The 18,435-nt window shown below is 39.9% G+C and overlaps 1 protein-coding gene across 5 annotated transcripts in view; it reads right to left on the bottom strand.

The window, feature by feature from the left end:
• Nucleotides 1-1,055: 1,055 nt before the first annotated feature.
• LOC124128138 overlaps nucleotides 1,056-18,435 on the bottom strand; it is a 111,510-nt gene continuing 94,130 nt past the window's right edge. For 3 of the 5 annotated variants that reach the window (XM_048391396.1, XM_048391392.1, XM_048391399.1), the window contains exons 3-11: nucleotides 11,799-12,006; nucleotides 9,636-9,757; nucleotides 9,290-9,407; nucleotides 6,808-6,909; nucleotides 5,134-6,662; nucleotides 4,622-4,858; nucleotides 3,519-3,743; nucleotides 2,042-2,311; nucleotides 1,056-1,507 (exon numbers count right to left, since the gene is read on the bottom strand). In XM_048391396.1, coding sequence (XP_048247353.1) covers nucleotides 1,409-1,507; nucleotides 2,042-2,311; nucleotides 3,519-3,743; nucleotides 4,622-4,858; nucleotides 5,134-6,662; nucleotides 6,808-6,909; nucleotides 9,290-9,407; nucleotides 9,636-9,757; nucleotides 11,799-12,006 — 2,910 coding nt within the window. In that variant the 3' untranslated portion in view covers nucleotides 1,056-1,408. The other 2 variants (XM_048391402.1, XM_046491531.2) reach the window with 2 other exon arrangements.

The following is an 18,435-nucleotide window of genomic DNA, read 5'->3' as shown; positions in this document are numbered from 1 at the left end:
GCCGGCGCGTCCCGTCTCAATTGCTGGATGGACGTAAAGGTTTACCCATCCAGCCTCTTTGTGAAATTGGTCATTTGACTGGTAACTTAGAATAACCCTTCTTTAAAATTGGCTTATTAAAGAAAATCCATTTGACCTTCAGTATCAATAATACATTTAGTTAGCCATTTAATACAAAGAGTTATCCCTTTGCCTGACCCGACCCGTGAGGATCCGGGGTAGAATAGGTCTTCAGCAACCAATGCTTGCCGTAAAAAGCGACTATGCTTATCGTAGGAGAGGTTAGTGTGTTTTACTTCCTGTACTCTGAAAAGAAACTTGCAAAGCTAGCCAAACTTCGTGTTTTTATTGTAGCGTTTAAGCCAGACTGTGCATACATGGGAATTTAATGGTTGGTGAATGTCTACTAGTTATGTATGTATACATACAGAAAAACCTCAATATAGAAGCCAATGGGGAAAACATTGGGATTTGGTATGACCTCAAGACGGGTCCGCCTGCTAGGTGAAAGATGGAGCTCGGCTGGGTCGGGCAAAGTTTGTTTGCTTATTGTTTAAAGCCGTACTCCGCAATATTCCAGCTATATGAGGGTGGTCTGTAAATAATCGGGTCTGGACCAGACAATCGAGTGATTGATATTATGAACATCGATCCACACAATTTGGAGATGATGACATGCATCAACCAAGTCAGCGAGCCTGACCACCCGATACCGTTAGTCGCCTCTCACGACAAGCATATTCGCCTTTTATGGCAAGCATGGGCTGCTAAAGACCTATTCTACCTCGCATCTTCACGGGTCTGTAGAGTGATAAGTCGTTGTTAAGGTGGGGCAGGCTGTTGGCGAAGTGTTGGTTGGTTGGTTGTATTCTATGCGCTCCTCGACTGTGACAACGCTCAACTATTTCTGACATCGGCTCCGAGCCCATTGACTATTCTACTATATTTTTCTCAAACGAAGACAACGAATGGTGGGCGGTGGGGTAGCCAAGTGGTTAAAGCGTTCGCTCTCCACCCGAAGACCCGGGTTCGATTCTCCACATGAGTACATTGTGTGAAAAGCATTTCTGGTATTTATTAAAAATCACATCATGTATGAAAACAGCTGAAGTTATATACTGAGCATGTTGAATGTGTATTGGTATCATATAGAAGCAGTGGCAAAGATGTTTGTGCATACACAACCAAAGTGATTGGTACACGTAGTATATCTCATGAATAGGAAAATATAGATTGTCAATGCAGGAGAATAACAAGTCAAGATTATCCACCGAAACAGATTTCACTTGGCGTCAAGGTCCAATGAGTGATGACACCAACAGGTGTTCCAGCACAAGCAAGAGTACAAGCAAACAAACGATGTCACTGGTGTTTGAATATTACAATGGCACGTTATGGTGGAGCATTGTTATGGTGGAGCATTGTATCTGGACGAGAAGGAAGTGTGGAATTTCTTGTCAGATGGTAGTTCCCCCAGAGCTAGCATCTCCCCTCTGTCAGGATGTACCTGGAGCAGAATGCAACAAATTGGCGCTACGTGAGTTAAGTCTAAATAGGACTGACTGAGAGGGCCCACTGTGCATCACATCATCGTATGTCGCTACCTCTCAGCATAGACAGTGCACTTGCAGAATTTAGCAGTGATTATAGTCTAACCTTTAGCTAGGGGCGGGTTAAACCTAATATATGGTCTATTAATTATGTAATTGTCGCCGTTATCGTTAGATTGTTTCTTGTTGGATGGGATGACACAAAAGTAAATTGAAAGTGACAAAAACCGAAGAAAGGAGAAAATATTAATATTGGTCAGAAGCACCGGACCAATCTCTTCTTTCATGATTTTTGTTAATGACAGCTAGTTTTGAGACAGTATGGTGGTTTCACACCTGTCAAATGTTGTCAAATCGTTTCCCTTTGAATATTTTCATCATTTGAAACCCCAGACTGCTCTATATTCATGATACATGGTTTATTTCTTATTACTTTGTCTTTTCCTTCAGTTAATTAGAGCTACTGGCATCAACGAATAGAAGTTACTTACAAAGGAATGAGGTGTTTTTAACATGAAAAACGTGATCCCCTCTTTACAGTTCCCCTGACGGTCCTCTTCCGTGCCCGGGGGTAGTTCGTGGGTGATGGTGATGTTGCAGGGGAACACGTCGGGGGGTGAGAGTTGGTTAGAAGCATAGGCCCACTGGATCTCCGTCTTACAGCTGTGTCCTGATGAACAGACTGCCCGATGGCTGACCACTCCATGCTCATCCTTTGGGCATGTACAGAGGCATGGCATCATCTCGCAGAATCGACGCTCCTTAGTGAAGGCCAACAAAAGAATGCCAGTTAAAACACTATTCAATGAAGTTCGCAGTTTCAAATCTATCATCTAAATCACCTTTCAATGAAGTTCGCAGTTTCAAATCTATTATCTAAATCATCATATAATGAAGTTCGCAGTTTGAAATCTTTTAGCTAAAAAAACATTCAATAAAGTTCGCAGTTTGAAATCTATCATCTAAATCACCATTCAATGAAGTTCGCAGTTTCAAATCTATTATCTAAAACACCATTCAAGGAAGTTCACAGTTTTAAATCTTTTATCATGTCAACCATGTGTTTAATGAAAGTGAATACACGAGTATGTGTTTCACTGTTTCATAGACCGCCTCCGTGGTCTAGTGGTAGAGCGTCCGCCCGGAGAGCGGAAGGTCCGGGGTTCGATCCCCAGCCGCGTCATACCAAAAGACGTTAAAATATGGTACTTGTTGTTACCCCGTCTGGCGCTCTGCATTAAGGGGCTAAAACAAGGACTGGTCGGCTCGGAGTCAGTATGCTGTGTCTGAATGGGGTATTCATGTTAAACTGCGGCATGGTATCTCAGTGTGCTAGCACTATAAATCGGCATCAGTCAACTAGTACAAGCAGCCACACACACACATACTCGTGCATGCACTTCGCTATATAAGTGCAATAATCTTGGACGCGGCGTTAAACCCTATTTCACCTCACCTCACTGTTTCATAATAATAATATTACTTATTATCATTATAAAGGGTATCTTATATCTTATATATAAACAGGAGTTACGTATATCTAGTCAAAATATCACCTAATAGTTTGAGAAGAATGAAATTGATCTAGCGTCAGTGAATTAATGATATGACGCGTCATATGCAATAGTACACACATAAAACAAATGAACATGATGTTGCCTAAATGGGAACATTGCTTGAAAACAAAGGTTATTCTACACATAATTGATCCCATGAAATCTGTGTAAGAAGTGGTCTTCAGCAACCCATGCTTGTCGTAAGAAGCGACTAACTGGCTCGGGTGGTCAGGCTCGCTGACTTGGTTGGTACATGTCATCACATCCCAGTTGCGTAGACCGTTGCTAATGATGTCAATCACTGTGGCCAAGACTCGATTATGTACAGGCCGCCGTCACATAGCTGGAACATGCAGGGCGTGGCGTTCAGCAAACTAACAAACAAACAAACAAACTGATGAAGCAGCCGTACCTGCATCTGGGGGCATTCCTCCGGGTACATGTTCTCCCAGGTGGAGGCCTGGGTGGTGCCATCTGGTGGTACAGAAGTCCCCCCTCGACACTGGAAATTGTTGGACGGGAACGTCAATTTGAACACCAGTCTGCTGCTGCTGTCAGTGTGTATTTGTAGTACGCGTACATCAGTTGACTTCCTCAAAGTTGTACCATTCTCTGTTTGTTCCTTTTCCTTTAGCTCCTGCAAAAAACACGCTGGTGAGTTCTAGAGACAGTTCTTGTACATCCTGGGATTGATTAACTGAAGGGAACCTAATATCACTACAATATTCGTTTAAGGTACAGATCCTTTAACTAACACATCATAATTAGAAGGGAAACAGGTGTGTGTAATTGAGAAATCAGTCCTCTGAAATTTCATTTGGAACCCGCAGCGTTAAAATCTCTGACCGTCGAATGCTCAAAGACATACACGCGTTTTTCGATATTGTAAGCTATAAATGTAATCAGTAGTATCATAGATGTGAGAATGTTATGATATGGATACAGTGGATGACGTCAATGTGCATCCATGCTAACTCCACCCGCCTTGCAAGTTGAAGTTGTCCTGATGCAACTTAATGTCCAATAAATGTGGGACCTGTTTCCCCAGGCCGAATGGCATTATTATTCCAAATTTGAGAAACAATACAAGAAAAGCAGTACGCCCGAATGATTTCCCTATCGTAATCAATGTGCCTGGCCGCTATGTTGTTGATATCGCCAACCCAACACTGACGCTGGTTTGTAACTCGCATTCTGATTTGTACGTTAGACCTAGTTGAATAGCCAATCAAACTGGCCAAAGGAAATCAAGGACGGGTAATGTGTGCGAGAGCCAAGGGAATAGATCCAGAGGTTAATGTAGGTTTACCGAGATGCGAGCCCCGGAGATATAGAGGGTTAATTGTTGATTTCAACACTCACCCATTCCGTTAACAATGTATGGTCGTTCAGCAGCTAATGCAATTGCTAATTAAAACTACTTACATATTTAATAACTAAAATTGTTAATTCATCTCCTGAAACTGCAATTTGGAGAACTTGAAAACATTTGTCTTTCAACCATAAGACACCTACAGATTTCACAAGCTGATCACTCAGAAGTCTGTCTCCCACATGCAGTCGAACAACCGCCTCGTTCTCGTCCTTGTTGTAAGATGAAAATGCCAGTACCGTCAGGTAGAGTGGAAATATGTGATCACAGGCACAGTGGTACAAGGTGAAACTCATAGTGAAGATTTCCACATGGTCTGACATCTTAATGTAGTACAGGTCTTGCTTCTGACTGCTGTCAAACAGTGGCACAACACCATGCTGAAATTAACATTTACAAAAGCATAAACATTAACTGCAGGTGCTGTAATCTGTGCATATATATAAACCTACATGTGACATACATAATACGTTCTTTGTTATAGTTTCAATTGTGTCTTTTACGAATATCTAAGTGTTGTTATCAAGAGTTCACTAACGCCTTGTGAGCACTGGTTGTGGACAATCTTCAGCCTTGGAACAACAACTTTACAGCATGTGTGTGAATTCAGTAACAATGACGAGATAAAATATAAACTGACCATTCAACAGCTTACCTCTATTTCTCCATTTCCAATCCTGTGATAATAACATACTCTGAAGATTTCCGCTGGATCTCGTTGATAGAAGGGTAGAAATACCTTCACATGCTTGCCCCATCTCTTGTATGTCATGTCAAACTCGGCGAGCGGTGAGGTGACAACCCATCCACTCTCCAGGTAGGGCAGGATATCATTGGAGTCCCCAGAAAATCGTCCGCTGACCCTGACGGTCTCTCCTCCAGGAACACAATTTTCAAAGACGGTCAAAGACATATTTGTGGTGGGTATAGTTACAACGTCACCATCAGGAGAAATGTACTTGACAACATCCCACTTGTGACCAAACATTGATAAAGAGTTGTCACAATTGTTTCGAGTCTGGGTAGAAGCTGACTTAGAAAGTGACTCTTGGAAGTTGCCAGGGTTTGCTTGATGTTCTTCTTTGTAAAGAAACTCTGTTGATTGTCTTCGTTTGGACAATAAGACATCTGTTTCGTGTGACTTCTGGGTTGGCCTGTCAGAGTCTCCCCTGGCAGCCCTCTTGAATGACAGAAACTGTGCAATGTTCTCATCAGTCTGTGTCTCAATCTCAGTGTTTGCTCTCAGGTTGGTGTCTTTGACTTGGTGCTTGTTGTGTATCAGAAGGTATTCAACAGGCGTTACATCACCAGATGTGCTGCTTCTTGGAGAGGTGCTTGACTGGTCGTCTGAATATGCATCTTGTGACGTACATGTTCTTTCACTCACTGAACTATTGCTCATATCATCAAACGACCCTGTGCCTGCTTCATCCAGATGGACCCCCGAAATGCCAACATCATCGTTTATCTTACCATTTGTAGTTTCCGAAGTACATCCACTTTTTACTGGTTTCAGAATATCCAACATTTGGGATACCAATGGCAGGAATGATGTTTCTCTGCAGGGTGGGTCGTCAACGTTGATGAACATTGTTGCAGACTTAACATTTTCATCACGGTCCTGTACCTTATCCCTCGTCTGATAATCTGGACTGTCAGTAAGGTTAACGTCATAGATAGCTGATGAATATACTGGTGGAACCTCCATTATATCAGGGAGGTTTTCATCATTGTGGAGTGACCTGGCCAGGATTGATCCTTCTGACTCTGCGGTAGATGATGCAATGAATGTGATTGGCACAAACTCCATCCCATCACTATGTGAATCCCAGGCATCTATGTCTTCAGTGTTGATCATATTCCCATAGCCTGAAAGCTCGCTGCAACCTGAGATTCCTGATACCCTCTCGGCGGTGAATGTCTTTGATAACACTGAATTTTGTCCTGCATGTGCATGCATAGTGATATACTCATTAGCGATAGCAGTTCGAGTTGGTGTTTCGATTGAGAGTTGGTATTTGGAGGTACTTAAGGTGGTTGGAATCTGCGGGACATGTCTTCGTGATGATGTTTTACTAACATTACTAGGGAGAAGCATGTCCTTTCGACATGTTCTACGTTTGAACATGACAATGGCAACCGCACAGGAAACTACGCCAACCACGCAAACCAACACAACTGTGACTGAAAAACAAGAAAGATACTGGTCCTTTCACATGCATGTTTACATTCATATATATTGTTTGACAACAATTGACATAAAATAAACATTCACAGACGTTTGCTTGAGTGAATGAAGTGTCCACAAGAGGTGTTTGCTAAATCTTACTCCTTAACGCTGGAACAGTTCCTCCTCCATGTTCACTTTCCTCCAAATAGTTTTCCTTGTTCGGCACCATGTCCGTCTGCATTGAGACTTGAGTTGTGGTAACTAAAAAATAAAATACAGTTGGCATTTGTCAAAGGTATCTAGTTTCTTTCAGTAGTGAAACTGTTCAAGGCTTCAAAAAGGTAGAATCTATTTTTATATGGTTGCCAAGCTTACCTTCACTGCTGGTGACTCTTTTACAACACTGATCCTGCCAAAAGCTGCTACAAGTACTAAGACAGATCATACGCAAAGTAGCCGGAGTCATGTTGTTATCTAGTATTTCGTGTTTCAGTGGAAACACCCGACTGATTGGAAAATTGGCCCACCAGCGTCCTTACACACTAGCCTTTTCGCGAACACCTGGTATCATTACTACTTGATAGTGATTCATAAACGATTTCTATTGGATATGGAAAGGGTTTTGTCGCTTTATTTACAATATCTTCAAGTAATATATTTTTTATTAATTTCAAATTCTGCCCAGCAATTGTTGTGCTCATTACCCCATTACTCAATGTCACCATTGTGTACGTGTCTGGCTTCATCAGCCAGTAGAGATGTACATTTTGGACGTGAAACAAAATATGATATGCGACATGCTTTCTTAACACTCATATGCATTAACATGCCATGAGTGACTGAGTGAGTTTGGTTTTACGCCGCTTTTAGCAAAATTCCAGCATTATCACGGCGGGGAACGCCAGAAATTAATGGGCTTCACTTAAGAATTGACCTTCACTTTGTGCGAGTTCAATGGAGTATGAACCTGAGGGCCAAACTGTATGAACGTCGGAGCTTGCGACGATGTTTGGCCCTCAATCTATGAAGGTTCATACTCTAATGAACTCACACAAAGTGAAAGACAAATCGTATATTTTTTTTTATCACAATTTCTTACCTCAAAGGATATAGACCAAGATCTAAACACAATTTCATTTAGTACGTGTGACTTCATGTTTACACTGACAGCCATACAACAACCAGCTATATTGCCGAGTAAAATAGTTCCTCAAAAAGAGAGGTGGCATGAGCGTATGGATGCACAACTTGCTCTTCAGAAAAATCTTACGCAGCACATGTGTTCAAATCATATCCTCATTAGATGAGAAAGGTCTGTAAAGAACTACCTCAGTAAGTCAGTCACAATGACAGCGTCATAATACATTTACATCAAGTACAAGACGTCAAAATGGCCGACACGATAAACGTGACGGGAAGGATTTCCGAAGTTGTTAATAAACCTGTGGCGGTTACATGTCTTAGTCATCACTGATCAACTGGCCGATCATTGAAAGGTAAATAAAGATGCGTCAAGGTAAATTCATAGATTGCTGGAGACGGTCAATGTCAGCCTAGACACGGGTCAAGTCGATACTACGATAGTTTAGATGTGCATTTCTTTGTTTGTCCATTAGGATAGGCAGCAGCGGGGATATTTCGTGAACAATCACGCTCTGTGACATTTCTCAATGTATACTGTAATGCTGAGACCAAGAATAAAGGTTCTAAATGACCTGAAAGAACGCTTATGTATGTTTTCGTGCTAGAGAATTCCCAGGGGATTCCCCAGGAATGTGGAAGTAGTTCGTCAGAGTTTACATCATTTCAAGAACACGGTCTCGTGAAAAACGTATGAACGTCAAATTGTGTCGTTCATACACTTATGAACGTCAATTTCGCGGTCATGTGACCGACCTCTCGTCCAATGGAAAGGCTGTATATCGTGTAAACTTCAAATTAAAAAAAATATATATACATATAATTGTACCAATGTGGGGAATCGAGCGCTTTAACCACCAGGCTAAATGGTGGCTTCATAATGAATTTGTTGTTCAGTCATCAAATTGACCAATCTTTAAAGCCATGTCATCAAAATAGGTATAATCATACTGATGAGAAAAGAATTTATATGATAACAGCTTTGACTGTTGCACAATATATTGTGTGATCACCAGTGAATGTAACATTGTCTGATCATGAGTCAATGTATAATTGTTTTATCATGAGTGAATGTAATAGTGTTTGATAATGTGTGAATTTAATATTGTTTTATCATGAGTGAATATATCATTAAACATATGAGAGATGTCAAGTAAAATAATACATCACAGAAATAATATTGTGTATGGCCATGGGTAGGTCTAAGCATAGACAAAGATGGACCACACTCGCGCTCTTCTGCACAAAACTTAATCCTAGTCGTTGGGCCCCCACGCACGTTCAGTACGCGTCATTAATACATCAGTTGATTATAGATTTGCGTATAGTTACCCTAGAAAATAAAAAAAACATACAACGAGTCTTATTGTAAAATATTAATATTGTTATTGCAAGGGAGTATATTAATGAATATATTTACTAAGTAAAAGATATACAGTGTCTTTTCCAAGACACTTCAACTGACCTCACATTAGTTACGTAGGTCAGGTGTATTGCTTACTGTATCGGGATACAAGTAGAGGTTTACCAGAGTTTGACGTTATCTGACGTTGCATCGTATCGGTTGTTGAAGGGCCGCCGTTTCCCATTATTGTTACATCATGAGTATCACACTTGTCCTGGACAAAACACAATGAATGTGAAATACGTGGGGAAACATTTAAGTGCGACACCGTTGACTGAAACAGTTACAAATTACGACCAGGAAGTGCTGAAGAAATATGTTGTAAAACGACAGACTGATCGATTTGATGCTGATGCAGGGGAACGTCTGAGACTGATGCCATGCCGGAAATTCCTCACTCACTCACTTACTCCGGCTTTTAGTGTTTCAATGCTATACATACTTTGTCCTTGCAGGGAAATCCGGCGACCACGTACAGCTTTTCAATGTCGGGGTATATGTCTTTGCAGTTTCTCATCAACAGTTTCACCTTCTTCAGTCGTTTATATTTCCTGCACCTCTTCTCTGTGTAACAAACACGATTTCTTTTTGGTTTGATTTGTTTAACGAGACAAGAGTACTCATTACTGTTTAATGTTTCTGTATGGCATCATTTGCACTGAAGAAGAATACAGCTGCATTTTAGCCCACAAAAATTAACGGCAAACCCATACACCTGGATGAAACTGAAGCATTGCCCTGTCTTTATCTTGATATTCAAGTCATCAACCACAATTGATAATCGATTTCAATTTCTATTTTTCAAAATGACCATACATTTTATAACTCACGATGTAAACAAGAACAGATATGATTTGTCGGAAAATTAAATAGAGTCACAAGTTGTCATTTCTGTTGGAAGTCTATTGTAAGAGGTATTTCAAAGCGTATCTACAATGGCTTCAAGGTTGTCTACATCAAGATCAATACGGCATGTAATAGATAGCCATTAATGCTTTGTAGACAGAAATATGCCAACATACTGCTTTAGATTTTCTCTGTTGAACGAGATATTCAGCTGGAGCACTTTAACACTCTAGCTGCCAAGCTGTTTCCCATTAATTGTTAGACCATTTCGTTAATGCACACTCCTTCCTAGAACATACGTTTAGATATGAACTAGAACAGACCACCAGCTATAAACTAGGACAGACCTCTAGAAATAAACTAGAACAGACCTCTAGAAATAAACTAGAACAGACGTCTAGATATAAACGAGAACAGACCTCTAGAAATAGACCATAACGGACGTCTAGATATAAACTAGAACAAACTAAAGCATCTATGTTAGATCCACAGCCCTCAACTATGCCTTAGCGCTGGTGGCACAGTACTGTTGCCCACGGTTCCTAATTCATTGTGCTGAGTTGCGTCCCTTTGGCGAGCCAGAAACCACATGATTGTGCGTTCGAATCTTAGATTTAATCTGACTATGCTTGTTAGACTTGTTGTAACACATATTACTTCCAAGGTAACACGCCGTGATATAACTGAAATACTCCCACATAATCCGTGATTTCACTCACTCACTCACTCACTCACTCACTCACTATTCATGGTACCAATGGAAAATCTCTAATACATGTATTTTCTTTTGCAAGCCATGTATTGTGCTCGAGAACATGACTATATAGTCAGCGAAAAGAAGCAGAAACAATTTAATAGTTTCGGGATGTAGTTGTATTCCATAAGTGCAATTATTTTGGATTTGATATGCGAATTCATTTATGAAAAAGGAAAATAGAAACACACCCTGGTCGGACACCCACGCTACTTACAAAATTATCCGATATAGCGCCATTGTTCCGGACACACACCTTCACATGTTTATACAGAGAGCACAATAACTTTCCAATTTTACTACTTAGCCAATGTCTTTGAAAGAGGGATCACAAGTTAACCCTTTTCACTGAGTCAAAGCTTTTGCAAAATCTACGAATGCAGCATATTACTTCCCTCCTTTGCCTGATAGATATCTCTGTATTATAAAATATAGGATAAAAGCATTGTCAGTGGTGGAGTATCCCTTTCTAAATCCTGCTTGTGACTCACTTATTTTATCATAAGAATCCGCTCAGAAAACAAGTCTCTTAGTGATAACTGAAGTAAATAATTTACTTAATGTACCGAGGAGACCTATGCCTCTATAATTATTCAAATGACTGGTTGCGCCCTGTTTGTCAAGAGGAACAATAATACCAAGCACTGTACAATGCTCTGGAACATAGGATCTGTCCAAAAGGACATAATAAGTTTCAAATATGGTTTCAAAATATCTCAGAATTGTTTAAAAAACCCTGCTATCACATAATCATTTCCAGGTGCCTTATTATCTTGAAGATGGGAGATGCTGTTTAAATGTCCTCTCTATATTGGACATTCAGGAATATCAGCTGTTACACTCTTCTCACTCGTGAGTGTAATTTGCTTGGATGGCCATTTTTAACACCTATTTTTTAAACAATTAGGCTAAAAACGAAACAATTGTATTGAATGGATCCAGCGTATTTTTCATAATAGCAAGAAGATAATCGAGGATGACTAATTATTTTCAGTCGATGCTCACCGTTGGCTTTGTGGGGTGTACATACGGCATTCTGGGTAGCTGTGCAGGCCTCAAGGACACCTCTGTGGCACGCTCGACACGGACGGCAGACAGAGTTGTGTCCCTTGGAGAAGGTTCCCGGTGAGCAGCCTGTGCAGTGAAATGTTCCATCGTTGTCGACCATGATGGCAGTGCCTGGCTGACACGTGACTCTCGACTTGGAGGAGGACTGGAATGAAATAACCAGAAATGCATTGTCAGTCTATTCCGTATAGGGCAGCCCGCCTACCTGGTGCAGTGGATAGGGTCCCTAACTGGAGAACGGGAGGTCGTGGGCTCGGCTTATACTTGTTATGTTAGAATGAATGTAAGAATGTATGGTGATATGACAGTAAGAATGTATGGTGATATGACAGTAAGAATGTATTGTGATGTGACAGTAAGAGTGTATGGTGATATGACAGTAAGAGTGTATGGTGATATGACAGTAAGAGTGTATGGTGATGTGACAGTAAGAATGTATGGTGATATGACAGTAACAGTGTATGGTGATGTGACAGTAAGAATGTATGGTGATATGACAGTAAGAGTGTATGGTGATGTGACAGTAAGAATGTATGGTGATGTGACAGTAAGAGTGTATGGTGATATGACAGTAAGAATGTATGGTGATGTGACACTAAGAATATGGTGATATGACACTAAGAATGTATGGTGATATGACAGTAAGAGTGTATTGTGATATGACAGTAAAAGTGTATGGTGATATGACAGTAAGAGTGTATGGTGATATGACAGTAAGAATGTATGGTGATATGACAGTAAGAATGTATGGTGATATGACAGTAAGAGTGTATGGTGATGTGACAGTAAGAATGTATGGTGATGTGACAGTAAGAGTGTATGGTGATGTGACAGTAAGAATGTATGGTGATATGACAGTAAGAGTGTATGGTGATGTGACAGTAAGAGTGTATGGTGATATGACAGTAAGAATGTATGGTGATGTGACAGTAAGAGTGTATGGTGATTTGACAGTAAGAATGTATGGTGATGTGACAGTAAGAATGTATGGTGATATGACAGTGAGAATGTATAGTGATACGACAGTAAGAGTGTATGGTGATGTGACAGTAAGAATGTATGGTGATGTGACAGTGAGAATGTATGGTGATGTGACAGTAAGAGTGTATGGTGATGTGACAGTAAGAGTGTATGGTGATGTGACAGTAAGAGTGTATGGTGATATGACAGTAAGAGTGTATGGTGATGTGACAGTAAGAGTGTATGGTGATATGACAGTAAGAGTGTATGGTGATGTGACAGTAAGAGTGTATGGTGATGTGACAGTAAGAATGTATGGTGATCTGACAGTAAGAGTGTATGGTGATGTGACAGTAAGAGTGTATGGTGATGTGACAGTAAGAATGTATGGTGATCTGACAGTAAGAGTGTCTGGTGATGTGACAGTAAGAGTGTATGGTGATATGACAGTAAGAGTGTATGGTGATGTGACAGTAAGAGTGCATGGTGATGTGACAGTAAGAATGTATGGTGATATGACAGTAAGAATGTATGGTGATGTGACAGTAAGAGTGTATGGTGATGTCACAGTAAGAGTGTATGGTGATATGACAGTAAGAGTGTATGGTGATATGACAGTAAGAGCGTATGGTGATGTGACAGTAAGAGTGTATGGTGATGTGACAGTAAGAATGTATGGTGATATGACAGTAAGGGTGTATGGTGATGTGACAGTAAGAATGTATGGTGATATGACAGTAAGAGTATATGGTGATGTGACAGTAAGAATGTATGGTGATATGACAGTAAGAGTATATGGTGATGTGACAGTAAGAGTATATGGTGATGTGACAGTAAGAGTATATGGTGATGTGACAGTAAGAGTATATGGTGATATGACAGTAAGAGTATATGGTGATGTGACAGTAAGAGTGTATGGCGATGTGACAGTAAGGGTGTATGGTGATGTGACAGTAAGAATGTATGGTGATATGACAGTAACAGTGTATGGTGATGTGACAGTAAGAGTGTATGGTGATATGACAGTAAGAGCGTATGGTGATGTGACAGTAAGAGTGTATGGTGATGTGACAGTAAGAATGTATGGTGATATGACAGTAAGAGTGTATGTTGATGTGACAGTAAGAATGTATGGTGATGTGACAGTAAGAGTGTATGGTGATGTGACAGTAAGAGTGTATGGTGATATGACAGTAAGAGTGTATGGTGATATGACAGTAAGAATGTATGGTGATGTGACAGTAAGAGTGTATGGTGATGTGACAGTAAGAGTGTATGGTGATGTGACAGTAAGAATGTATGGTGATATGACAGTAAGAGTATATGGTGATATGACAGTAAGAATGTATGGTGATGTGACAGTAAGAGTGTATGGTGATGTGACAGTAAGAGTGTATGGTGATGTGACAGTAAGAATGTATGGTGATGTGACAGTAAGAGTGTATGGTGATGTGACAGTAAGAATGTATGGTGATATGACAGTAAGAATGTATGGTGATGTGACAGTAAGAGTGTATGGTGATGTGACAGTAAGAGTGTATGGTGATGTGACAGTAAGAATGTTTGGTGATATGACAGTAAGGGTGTATGGTGATGTGACAGTAAGAATGTATGGTGATATGACAGTAAGAGTATATGGTGATATGACAGTAAGAGTGTATGGTGATGTGACAGTAAGGGTGTATGGTGATGTGACAGTAAGAATGTATGGTGATATAACAGTAAGAGTGTATGGTGATATGACAGTAAGAATGTATGGTGATATGACAGTAAGAGTGTATGGTGATATGACAGTAAGAGTGTATGGTGATATGATAGTAAGAGTGTATGGTGATATGACAGTAAGAATGTATGGTGATGTGACAGTAAGAGCGTATGGTGATGTGACAGTAAGAATGTATGGTGATATGACAGTAAGAGTATATGGTGATATGACAGTAAGAGTGTATGGTGATATGACAGTAAGGGTGTATGGTGATGTGACAGTAAGAATGTATGGTGATATGACAGTAAGAGTGTATGGTGATGTGACAGTAAGAATGTATGGTGATATGACACTAAGAGTGTATGGTGATATGACAGTAAGAGAGTATGGTGATATGATAGTAAGAGTGTATGGTGATATGACAGTAAGAATGTATGGTGATGTGACAGTAAGAGCGTATGGTGATGTGACAGTAAGAATGTATGGTGATGTGACAGTAAGAATGTATGGTGATATGACAGTAAGAGTATATGGTGATATGACAGTAAGAATGTATGGTGATGTGACAGTAAGAGTGTATGGTGATGTGACAGTAAGAGTGTATGGTGATGTGACAGTAAGAATGTATGGTGATGTGACAGTAAGAGTATATGGTGATATGACAGTAAGAATGTATGGTGATGTGACAGTAAGAGTGTATGTTGATGTGACAGTAAGAGTGTATGGTGATGTGACAGTAAGAATGTATGGTGATATGACAGTAACAGTGTATGGTGATGTGACAGTAAGGGTGTATGGTGATGTGACAGTAAGAATGTATGGTGATATGACAGTAAGAGTATATGGTGATATGACAGTAAGAGTGTATGGTGATGTGACAGTGAGGGTGTATGGTGATGTGACAGTAAGAATGTATGGTGATATGACAGTAAGAGTGTATGGTGATATGACAGTAAGAATGTATGGTGATATGACACTAAGAGTGTATGGTGATATGACAGTAAGAGTGTATGGTGATATGATAGTAAGAGTGTATGGTGATATGACAGTAAGAATGTATGGTGATGTGACAGTAAGAGCGTATGGTGATGTGACAGTAAGAATGTATAGTGATATGACAGTAGGAGTATATGGTGATATGACAGTAAGAGTGTATGGTGATATGACAGTAAGGGTGTATGGTGATGTGACAGTAAGAATGTATGGTGATATGACAGTAAGAGTGTATGGTGATGTGACAGGAAGAATGTATGGTGATATGACACTAAGAGTGTATGGTGATATGACAGTAAGAGTGTATGGTGATATGATAGTAAGAGTGTATGGTGATATGACAGTAAGAATGTATGGTGATGTGACAGTAAGAGCGTATGGTGATGTGACAGTAAGAATGTATGGTGATATGACAGTAAGAGTATATGGTGATATGACAGTAAGAGTGTATGGTGATGTGACAGTAAGAGTGTATGGTGATATGACAGTAAGAGTGTATGGTGATGTGACAGTAAGAGTTCATGGTGATGTGACAGTAAGAATGTATGGTGATATGAAAGTAAGAATGTATGGTGATGTGACAGTAAGAGTGTATGGTGATGTGACAGAAAGAGTGTATGGTGATATGACAGTAAGAGTGTATGGTGATGTGACAGTAAGAGTGTATGGTGATGTGACAGAAAGAGTGTATGGTGATGTGACAGTAAGAGTGTATGGTGATGTGACAGTAAGAATGTATGGTGATGTGACAGTAAGAGTGTATGGTGATGTGACAGTAAGAGTGTATGGTGATATGACAGTAAGAGTGTATGGTGATGTGACAGTAAGGGTGTATGGTGATGTGACAGTAAGAATGTATGGTGATATGACAGTAACAGTGTATGGTGATGTGACAGTAAGAGTGTATGGTGATATGACCGTAAGAGCGTATGGTGATGTGACAGTAAGAGTGTATGGTGATGTGACAGTAAGAATGTATGGTGATATGACAGTAAGAGTGTATGTTGATGTGACAGTAAGAATGTATGGTGATGTGACAGTAAGAGTGTATGGTGATATGACAGTAAGAGTGTATGGTGATATGACAGTAAGAATGTATGGTGATGTGTCAGTAAGAGTGTATGGTGATGTGACAGTAAGAGTGTATGGTGATGTGACAGTAAGAGTGTATGGTGATGTGACAGTAAGAATGTATGGTGATATGACAGTAAGAGTATATGGTGATATGACAGTAAGAATGTATGGTGATGTGACAGTAAGAGTGTATAGTGATGTGACAGTAAGAGTGTATGGTGATGTGACAGTAAGAATGTATGGTGATGTGACAGTAAGAGTATATGGTGATATGACAGTAAGAATGTATGGTGATGTGACAGTAAGAGTGTATGGTGATGTGACAGTAAGAGTATATGGTGATATGACAGTAAGAATGTATGGTGATATGACAGTAAGGGTGTATGGTGATGTGACAGTAAGAATGTATGGTGATATGACACTAAGAGTGTATGGTGATATGACAGTAAGAGTGTATGGTGATATGATAGTAAGAGTGTATGGTGATATGACAGTAAGAATGTATGGTGATGTGACAGTAAGAGCGTATGGTGATGTGACAGTAAGAATGTATGGTGATATGACAGTAAGAGTATATGGTGATTTGACAGTAAGAGTGTATGGTGATATGACAGTAAGGGTGTATGGTGATGTGACAGTAAGAATGTATGGTGATATGACAGTAAGAGTGTATGGTGATGTGACAGTAAGAATGTATGGTGATATGACACTAAGAGTGTATGGTGATATGACAGTAAGAGTGTATGGTGATATGATAGTAAGAGTGTATGGTGATATGACAGTAAGAATGTATGGTGATGTGACAGTAAGAGCGTATGGTGATGTGACAGTAAGAATGTATGGTGATATGACAGTAAGAGTATATGGTGATATGACAGTAAGAGTGTATGGTGATATGACAGTAAGAATGTATGGTGATATGACAGTAAGAGTATATGGTGATATGACAGTAAGAGTGTATGGTGATGTGACAGTAAGAGTGCATGGTGATGTGACAGTAAGAATGTATGGTGATGTGACAGTAAGAGTATATGGTGATATGACAGTAAGAGTTTATGGTGATATGACAGTAAGGGTGTATGGTGATGTGACAGTAAGAATGTATGGTGATATGACAGTAAGAGTGTATGGTGATGTGACAGTAAGAATGTATGGTGATATGACACTAAGAGTGTATGGTGATATGACAGTAAGAGTGTATGGTGATATGATAGTAAGAGTGTATGGTGATATGACAGTAAGAATGTATGGTGATGTGACAGTAAGAGCGTATGGTGATGTGACAGTAAGAATGTATGGTGATACGACAGAAAGAGTGTATGGTGAAATGACAGTAAGAGTGTATGGTGATGTGACAGTAAGAGTGTATGGTGATGTGACAGAAAGAGTGTATGGTGATGTGACAGTAAGAGTGTATGGTGATATGACAGTAAGAATGTATGGTGATGTGTCAGTAAGAGTGTATGGTGATGTGACAGTAAGAGTGTATGGTGATGTGACAGTAAGAATGTATGGTGATATGACAGTAAGAGTATATGGTGATATGACAGTAAGAATGTATGGTGATGTGACAGTAAGAGTGTATGGTGATGTGACAGTAAGAGTGTATAGTGATGTGACAGTAAGAATGTATGGTGATGTGACAGTAAGAGTATATGGTGATATGACAGTAAGAATGTATGGTGATGTGACAGTAAGAGTGTATGGTGATGTGACAGTAAGAGTATATGGTGATATGACAGTAAGAATGTATGGTGATATGACAGTAAGGGTGTATGGTGATGTGACAGTAAGAATGTATGGTGATATGACACTAAGAGTGTATGGTGATATGACAGTAAG

The sequence above is a fragment of the Haliotis rufescens genome, unplaced genomic scaffold, assembly GCF_023055435.1.
Source record: "Haliotis rufescens isolate VD_foot unplaced genomic scaffold, xgHalRufe1.0.p SCAF_10, whole genome shotgun sequence".
NCBI classification, from domain to species: domain Eukaryota; kingdom Metazoa; phylum Mollusca; class Gastropoda; order Lepetellida; family Haliotidae; genus Haliotis; species Haliotis rufescens.
This window is presented reverse-complemented; position numbering and strand designations above follow the sequence as displayed.